We start from the raw sequence: 10,000 nt of genomic DNA, 5'->3' as shown, positions 1-10,000 counted from the left end.
ACTTAGGCGATCAGCTGCAACATTCCGATCGCGTGGAATCCAGTCCACATCCAACTGAATTTCCCTATGTTTAAAATGGAAGAAGATAATATCCACAATTGACTGTGTACCAGCGCAACTGTGACCTGCAATATTAGGGACAAATGCTTCGAGCGATAGCTTTATTGTAGCAAGCTGCCGACAGGTGGAGGACTTTTGTGACTCTTCTAGCGACTAATTTGTGTGAAACACGAGGCCAGAGTCCTGAATAAAAGCCGCGCAACCCGTGGATGAGGTATCAGAAAACACTAATTTCGAAGGAATAAACAGGGGCGCCCAAAACACACCAGCGTTTAAAACTCTCAGATTGTTTTTCCAGAACAAGAGCTCTTCTTTCCCCTGAATGCTGAGAAAAACTCTGGAATTCCACGAGCATCGAGAATTTATGATAATGTGCAGATATCTGGTCATAATTGGTGTCACGCTGCAACAACTTGCTGACAAGGAAATTATTTGGCTAACAATAGATGCTAACAGCCTGACATGAACAAGATCCGATAATTGCAAATTAGCACATATTTGTTCAAGCTCAGAACTGAGCTTCTGAATTCTCTTTCGTTGGCATGAATCAACCCTGTTTGTGTATCGATGGTGTAGCCGATCCACGAAAACCGTGTCTTGGACTCCCAATCTGAGTTTTCGGGATTGACCAAAAAACCACACTAAGCAAGATCAGATTGGACTTTGGCACTATTAGCCCATGCCTTTTTGGATGTGCTACCCGCTCCGAACCGTCGTCGAAGAAAAATGCTATTGGAATCCCATGCGATCTCCAATGGGTTTCCAAGGGCCTAATTAAATAGTTTTGCATTTGTGAAAATGAAAGAGGCGCTAGAAAGGCCGAATGGAAGGACGGTGTACTGAAAATATCTTGCATGCCCCGTACAGAGGTCCCGCGAGAATGCCAAATACTTGCGATGCTCAACAAAGATATCCACATTGGTGGTAACCGGATTTCAAATCGAACGAAAAGACAAAACAGTTCCTCGAAAATATGTCCTTAGTGGTATGCAAATCTTCGCACTTAAATTTGGCTTGAAAACATGAAGATAAATGTGCCTTAAATCGAAGATCAGAGTTTTCTTCCCGGTGTTTTGCACAGAAACCGACAACGGATTTATTATTTCGGGTGCAGTATCGAGTTCTTCAACGGGCTTATCATGTAGGAGTCCTAAAACAGCTTCAGTGACAACGTCAGATTCTTTGCGAGCAGAAGCATTATTTCTAAATTTACAAGGAGGTAGTGTGGTGATGAATGGGATTTTATAACCGTCATTGATAATATCCAACACGAATTGAGGGGCAGCGATAGACCGCCAATAATTTACGGATTTAATTAGCCTTCCCTTGACCGAAGGGAGCGAAGAGACATTACCATCTTCATCTGACAGAAAATCAAAGTTTTTTCTGTCCTGTTCACCCAAACAGAGCTCATGTTCAGCATCGAGCGGTACACATATACAAGGAAATTGTAACTTACGTTCTTCCTCTTGCTCTAGTCACCTGTCATTAGACTTACTATACCCTTTGCTGTGGAGCCACGTTGTGGTCACTCCGACCTCCAATGCCCAAACTTGCCGCAAGCAAAGCAGTGTCCAGAGAAAAGTCTGCGGGACGCTGAAAAATTGACGATTGATTTCCCCACGGAGTAAAGGAAATGGAAGGACCGAAGTTTTGCTTTGTGGACCAATGCGAGAATATGCTGTAAAGCTTGATGTGCGAGTACCCAAAGACTGAGTCTTAAACGGCTTTCTTTCGGCGGTACGAGACTTAAACGCTTTCTCTGCTCTTTCCTCGGCGTGCCGGATCTTTTTAGCGTCCTGCTCATCCTCAGCTAACTCATGTTGCGTGTATTCTTCAACTGTTGTTCAACCAAACTCCGATTTATCGGCCAAAAGAATTAGCTTTAAGAGCTTCTTTTGCTTCATCCACAGCATTTGTTTCCAGGTGAGATGTGAGATTGCACTTCCTCGAGTGAGCTTTGAACTTTACGGTTAAATTTATACTGGATCTCGGTGACTTTTCGAAGTTTCTTAATTTCTTGTAGCTGCTCGTCGACGGCCTCTGAGCTTGAACGCTTAATCTTCTCAACTAAATCAGAAACTAGTTTGGTAATTGGATTGAGCAAAATCTGATTGTTGTCTGCGAGCGATTGATTTATGAAGGCTTGAACGCCTTCGGAGACGTCCGACATTGTGAATCGAAGAGACTTGTTTTTAAAGAGGGAATTAAAGCAAGTGAACCTAAGACTGACTGACTGACTTTTACACTCGTTGTTTTAAACAGAAACGTTCATTTCCGCGGAAACTAGACTGGCATTTGCTGGTCATAATTTACACGGGCAACAAAGTTCTCTTTACTTACGCTCACTATTTGGGCGCTTTAGCACGATGATGGTAGTGCCGAAGAAAACTGACGTCACTTTGAAATTAAACATCTGCGCCTTCGTGGCAGTCCATCTTGGTCGCACTTTACAATGTTGGTAGCAACGCTGTTCAAGAAAATGTTGACGTTGTCTCCAAATCGTTACATTTAGCAATTTAGAGTAACTTGTTGTTTAGCGCAACACGAGACATGGTGTGAAAAGTCTGCCGCACGTGTGCACGTGGAGAACGATTTTTTTTATAATTCTTTACCAATAAATCCTTGGGCGTGCCTTTTCAGTCGACGTTGCTGAGGCGTTCTATCACTGGCTACAGAAACAATTTAATATTCTTTAATTGGGAATCTTGGCGTCTGGTGCAGGCTTGTGTCAGAACGTGTAGCATGCATGTTTGATGACGTTTGTTCAACATTTTTTGTGGGAAGAATGTTTTGATTTCGATCAAACATTTTGTCCAACATACAACAAATGTGTAAGCGTGTAGCCACCCTTTCAACAATAAATACCCAAATAAATTTTCAGAAATATTCCTATCTAAAATTAACTTCACGGATAGAGAGAGGTCACTTGAAAACAAAGACAACAGCACACAAAAGAAAATATTGCCTTTTGTTACACAATACCACCCGGCTTTACCTTACCCTAAGAACATATCTATGGGGAAATGGCACCTTATTCAAAACCAACCGCACCTTAGAGAAGTATTTAAGGAGCCACCCATACTATCATATCGCAAAGGAAAGTCGTTAAAAGACACCTTAGTCAGAGTTAACTTTTAAAGGCATAGATTTTAGAATCGCTTGCGAATGGCAGGAGTCGCGCAGGCCCGTCAACACTTTTTCAACAACGGTAAGTAATGCCCGTTCAAGACCTATTAAAATCTCCATTCAATTCCACGCACAAACAGTCCTAAATTACCCCAAGCACAATTGAATATCTCCCTTCCCTTGGCAGCATTTCTACCATTTAGGTGAACTAGTAAATCTCCCTTCAATAGCCCATTTCTGAGTTGCTGTTTGTCTTGGTTTCAAAGCGAGTCCTTGTGCACAACCATTCAAATGCAAATGAGAGATGTATTTTCATGGAAATCAAACTTTTTATCACTTAAATGGTTTAGCAGCAAGACTCATTTTGAACCAGAGGCAAACAGCAACTTGAAAATGGCCTATTCCACACACGAAACATTGTTAAAGTGCCTATGAAGTAAAAAATATCTTTTGCTTCCTTTAAAGACCTTTCAGAATGATGAAGAATGGTGGTTTCTCTGTTCCAGAGAAATTCAAGTTTTTGTTCAAAAATTGATGATGTCTCCGAAAATATTGCATGGGTGTTTTTTAAATTTGGCAGCAGTAATCTACGTCAAGCAAGGCACAAAATAATATCCTCTACTTTTGCTGCTGTGTCTATTTAATGCAGGATTGAAATTTGTCATTTATTGTCGTAATGAGACATGTTCAGTCTATAAAATAAGCAAAAGATTTTACTTCATAGGCACTTTACATTACGGCAAGCATACTTGAACATCTCCCTTACCCTTGAGAGCATTTCTACTATTTAGGTAAACTACAATCCTGGACAAAAGTGTTGGGAAGGTAGCTTCACTTTAGAGATAATCCCCCTCCCCCTTATCAATGTTGGATTTTCCGCAACAAAGTGGTGACTTTTCCTCCAACATTGAATATGGGGAAATGGGAGGAAGGGGGGGGGGGGGGGGGAAGCGTCACAAGAGCTTGTTATTTCCAAAATAGTACAGCCAATAGTTAGACTAATCGAATTGACCACGATTGTAGTAAGATGGCCTCGACCGAGGCTCTCGTGGCGCGGACGACTAAGGGGCCGATACCAACATAAACCTCGGAAGTGGCTGTAATAAACCTACCCTTTAGGAATTGCTCTCAGCATTTCACTCGTAGGATTCCGACGTGAAGTAAAGTGTAATTCAAAGTTGCCGTTTTTTGACAGTGAGTCAATTTCGTCGGTCATTTCCTGTTGGCGTTCTTCACTTGATAAAAACAGGCAACTTCGACTAAAGATTACAACGTGCTTTCCCTTGAATCCTTCTGCCACCTTAAAAGTTTCTATTGAAACAATAAAGTTTAAAACAAAATATTTTGGAGAGAAAAAATTGTCACTCCCTATCAAGAGAGAGAAAAAGGTAACTAGAAAAAAACATGGAAAGCTATCATTTGTGCATGCGTGGTGGAGTGGCACTAGGGGTGTCATCGGCTTCAGTCTTACACGAAGTACTACCCTAACTGCTGCCGTTAACAACATGGCGGGCATACAACAGTGTTGGAGTTATGATGATTTTGATCTTGATGACGATGTTTTCGTTTCTCTTGAAGTAGCCATAAGAAAAAAAGAAGAAAGCTACTTCGGTAACCCGAAGCATTACATGCTATTTTCTGGAGCTGCAATGGGAAGTGATACCTATTGGCAAAAATTAGGCGCCAAATACGGGGTTCGCGTGAAGGCATTTTCCTTCAAGACTCATGGCAGGAATGCTTGTGGTAGAGTTGTTCTGTCCGATGAACAATTACAACAGGCTGATGACTTCTTACACATGGCAAACAAAACTTTAAAACGACGTTTTCCGACTGGGAAACCCTTCGTAAATAATTTACTTCGAAGGAACTGGCACCAAGTGAAGGATACCAGTGCAGTGTTTGCAATTGGAAAAATTAGCGTCCACGGGAATATAGTTGAGGGCGGCACTGGGTGGGCTGTGCAGATGGCTGTGGACGCCAGGAAACCCGTTTACGTGTTTGACATTTTCAGCAGTGGGTGGAAAATATATGACTATGGCAAGAAGAAGTTTTTAAGTTTTAAGACTGTGACGAGACTGTCCTTAAATTTTACTGGAATCGGCACAAGAGGATTGCCTGAGAATGGAAAAGCTGCTATTGAAAAAGTATCCCAAGAAACGTTTGGGAAAACGCCAAGATAGCAGTTACAAATTATATAGTGTTACCTACTTGTAATAATGTATTTTATCCCTCACTTACTATTACACTGATACGAGTGTGCCAATAAACAAGTTTATTTTGCAGGTCAAATCAAAGATCATTGTTTTTCCAGTTTGTAACCAACCCTTATGCGTTTGTAGTTCTAACATGAGGACTAAAAGCTATATTGAAATAAAGTTTAGGCCAAAGATTAGCATTAGGAGAGTGTTAGCCTAGGGTTCTTTCAGTATTGGCGAAACAATACTAAGTTTGTGATTGGACATGTGAAATACACTTACTTTTGATTCTAGAAGACAGTTATAGGGTAGTGTCTACTTAGATCCCCAAGTGCTCTCCTTCCACTTCACCCACTCGGTCTGAATAACATTGCTTCTTCCAAATCCAGCATAACTAATGCCCTGAAAGTTCTCTTTCACAATACTCTTATCATTCTGTAAATGAAAATGTGATTGAGGGGAAAACTGGGAAGGCCACTCCATGGAGTACCCTAAAAATAGTTTAGAAGTAAGAAAAAATGCACAAATCATTTTTGGAAGTTTAATGTCCTTTAACTGTACATACCTTGAATGAGTTCAAACTTCCACTGGTGCTGGTCTTGTAGTGGACAGCCGCCATTTTGTAAAAAGATAATCATTCTGCTTGCCACTTCCCACAAAAGTAAATGTGCTTTGTCAAACATCAGACATAAAAGGAGAGAGGCAGGTTTTATAATGACTGAAATTTTTGCTTCACAAATTGGGCAACCTTTTTTTGGAAGTTGAAATGAAAAGTGATATTTTTTTTTACTCCTTAACAAGTTTTAGGGATTCTCCATTTGGTTACTCCTTAGTGTGGTACTCTGTGCCTTATCCTCAACCTGAAGATGTTCCCCTTTATCAATTTCTAACTTCTGGTAGAATGCTTCCAATTAAAAAATCTGCTTAGAATATCACAAACCCTTAATTGTGTTTTGTTGATATTTCGTAATTTGTATGTATACTTATGATTGTGGGTAAGTGATTTTTATGCTTTAAAACAAGTTTCTGACCACTTTCAATAAATTCATATAATTTCTTGTATGTGTAAAAACTATCCATTTAGAACCTGAGGATTGCTCTAGTTTACTTCATTTTTTACTGCTGATCAACACAACATATATTGATTTGATAAACTGGAATTAACAAATAGTAAATTAAAGTGGTTGTCTTCCCCTTTTGTTTTACAGACTGGAGGAGGAAAAGGATAAAAGAAAAAGGCAAATCAGTCATAAATTTGGACCAGCAATTATCCAAAATTGAAACACTAAAGATACAATTGAAAGTGCTTTTTATGATGAAGATTACAATGAGATTGATCAATAAATTGGAACATATTGATACAAGGGGTGATGTACAACATGTCGGGTGATGAGGTGATATTTATTCCACAAGAATCATTAGTTCAGACCAGAATCATCTGAGGAGCTTCTTGAATCAAATTTGTGGAGCAGGGCTGGTGCAGTGGTTGGTCGCTCACTTCCCACCAATGTGGCCCAGGTTCAATTTCTAGAGTCGGTGTCGAGTGGGTTGAGTTTGTAGGTTCTCTACCCTACTGCAAGGGGTTTTTCTCCAGGTACTCTGGTTTTCCCCTCTCCTCAAAAACCAATGTTTCATTAATTTAATTTGCATTGATTTGAGTTGATTTACAGGGTACTCAATTAATGTGCCCTGTGCAGTGCTAGAAGACTAGACACTTCAGAGGAGGAAGATGCCAGGATTAAAAATACTTGATTTATTAGAGAAAGAGGAGGTGGTGGTCGAAGACAAAACTAAAAAACGAAGAAATCTAAAACACCATTACCCCTTTGACGTCCAAACCGGCCTAAACTGGCCAGACTTAGTATTTTACTCTGTCTAACGCCAGAGTATTTTACTCTGTCTAACGCCAGACGATTTTACTCGTCAATGGGGAACCCCTGGGAGTCAATGGGTTAATCACTCAGTGAAAAACTATGTCCCCATTAACCCTTTGATGTCCAAACCGGCCTAAACTAGCCAGACTTAGTATTTTACTCTGTCTAACGCCAGACAATTTTACTCTGCAATGGGGAACCCCTGGGAGTCAATGGGTAAAGCTCCTGTCCTCTTAAGTTGATTAAGAAAAAGAAGAGAAAAAAAAGAAACTGACCAAAATTATTGGAGAAACTGTTTTCGTATTATAGCAGTTATCAGTCACATGCGCCCCTCAATGACTTTTATTTTCATTTCTCTACACTAAATTTGGGTGGACTTCAATCAAATGTTTCCCTGATGAATTGGACTTCTGCCAGGTGAACAGGACTATTGTTATGGAAACAATTGATTGACATCGACCCAAATTGAGTTTTGAAAAAAGCAAAAAAGTTGAGGGGCGTGTGTGACTGATAACTGCTGTAAACCACAAAAACTTTCCTTTGGTTTCTCTCCTTTGATTACAAAAAGGGTACAAATAATTAAACCAAAGGATAACAAGATTGTAAAATATTAGAATACTTTTACCAAAAACTACCAACTTCTTTTTCAAGTGGTAGAAAATCTAAACTAATTCGTGAAAGTAAGATCCGCTTGTCCTGAAAAGCTGCTCTTTGAACATGTTTTCATGACCAGCCAAAAGACAAGGATTGCAAAGATTCATGACTTAAGATGTTTTCCTTCTGGTGTTAGTAAGGGATTTATGTCACCCAAAATACGTCCGAAAAGGTTCAGGACTTTAGAGAAACGGATCCTTGTCCTCCCAGATACGAAATTTCTAACTTAATGTGGCTTACTACAGTTTTCCGACTCAGGAAAAAGATTTTAAATTCTGTGAAATTGAAGCAACAGCATGTCTCTTCTGAAGTGTTAGTCTCTGTAATTGATATTTTACCTGACAAATAATTGCATATCAGGGGAAAATACGAATTATTTAACAATTATTCGCCGAAGGCAAAGTGATTATCGGTGAATATTCACCGAGACGAAGTCGAGCTGAATATTCACCGATAATTACTGAGCCTGAGGCGAGATAGCGAGCCAATGAGAGCGCGCGATTTTGTATAATCACCTGTGTACGTACTCCTGTGTATTTATACTAAAAATCATTAGTGTAAATACACAGGTGATTATACAAAATCGCGCGCTCTCATTGGCTCGCTATCTCGGATTATCAGCCAATAATCACCTCGACGGACAAAATGGCTGCCAGTAGTCGTTTTGCCACTGTAAGTGAAGATGATTTCGCGTTGTAATGTTTTTTTTTTCTCTTTTTTGAAATAATCACTTGTGTATTTATACTAAAACAATTATTCGCCTCAGGCTCAGTGATTATCGGTGAATATTCACCGATTATCACTTCGCCTTCGGCCAATAATTGTTAATTATAGTGACCGAGCTCCTGGAGGGGGTCTGGAAGACCGTTAGACTAGCTGTGTGACCGCCCCTTAGGATTTCCTTAGAAAGAAAAAATAATCAAGTATAGAACAAAAAAAGGTAAATCTGTCTCACAGGTTTTTTTCAAATGGCAAAAATTTCGATTTTCGTCTAGTTTGATAATAACTGAAAACTGTCCGATAGATCTTTTTAAAAAAATGTTGGCGTTTTCGTCTTCCTATTGTTTACTAATTCCCAAAATTTTAACCCTGGTCGTACGGCTAGGTTCTAATAAGTGGAATGATCGCTTTCACTGAGCCTACAAACTCCGCAGTTCAAATTTTTATGAAAATTTTATACACTGTATACCGTAAGTGCCAAAAGCTACGATGCCAACTTAATAAATTTGTCAAGGAAACTTTAATTTAAATATGTACTGCATGTCAATAGTTTAAAATTTGTTGACACCAGTGCGGTAATGGAAAACTGTGAACAGGTGACCGTCATTAATTAAAAGACTAGAATCAGCTGCGTTGGTGAAGGGAAAGCAAAAAACTTGACCACCAACTCAGTGCAAAAAAACATTTAGTAGCAACCGTTAGCCGTCTTTTGCGACGGTTTGAACGCTTTTATCCTCTTCACCGCGGGTTGCAACCTTATTCAGTAACTGAAAGAGGAATGATTTGGTCCGGTTGATCCGGGTACTGACCTGAGTGGGAAGTAAAATGTAAGGAAGGGTGATTTCATGTTTGTTAGGGTCTTATCATAACAGACTCATATCACCGACGCATTAGTTAAACCTTTTCAAATGTTTACTCTACTTGGTTTTATTTACTCATTTTTTCGCTGCCGTTAATGGTTACTGTCGGTTGAGCAGGGCTACCACAAAGGCGTTGTCGGTGAACCCTTGAGAAGAATGCTTAGTGCCAACTCTTAGTTATGCCTAGTCTTAATTATACGTGGCAACAAGACAAGTTCCCGTTCAAACACGGTTTTCGCTTAATGGTCTTATTACTTTTTTCGAGCGAGTTGGAAGATTCAAAAGGATCTCGAGCCTCCTTTTTGACAAATACCTTGCTGATGAAGTTCGATTGTGCCGATTAAAATATCTCAAAGCCAAGGTTGCCACCGCCGGTTGGGGAAAAATCAGGGAAAAACAAAAAAATGTTCAAGGTCAGGCAAAAGTCAGGAAATTTTGCAAAAAGTCAGGGAAAATCTTTTATATTGTCAAAGTCAGTGAAAAGACAGAAAATTTTAGTTTTAGTAAA

General features: G+C 39.6%; 1 protein-coding gene across 1 annotated transcript; it reads left to right on the top strand.

The window, feature by feature from the left end:
• The first annotated feature begins 4,690 nt into the window (after positions 1-4,690).
• Positions 4,691-5,838, top strand: LOC138029702 (uncharacterized). The gene has a single exon (XM_068877456.1). It carries the CDS (start codon positions 4,695-4,697, stop codon positions 5,367-5,369), a length of 675 nt encoding a protein of 224 aa, XP_068733557.1. The 5' UTR covers positions 4,691-4,694; the 3' UTR covers positions 5,370-5,838.
• Positions 5,839-10,000: the final 4,162 nt, after the last annotated feature.

The sequence above is a fragment of the Montipora capricornis genome, chromosome 13 (assembly GCF_036669925.1).
Source record: "Montipora capricornis isolate CH-2021 chromosome 13, ASM3666992v2, whole genome shotgun sequence".
NCBI classification, from domain to species: Eukaryota; Metazoa; Cnidaria; class Anthozoa; order Scleractinia; family Acroporidae; genus Montipora; species Montipora capricornis.
The sequence above is the reverse complement of the archived record's forward strand: the minus strand, read 5'-3'. Positions and strand labels throughout refer to the sequence as shown.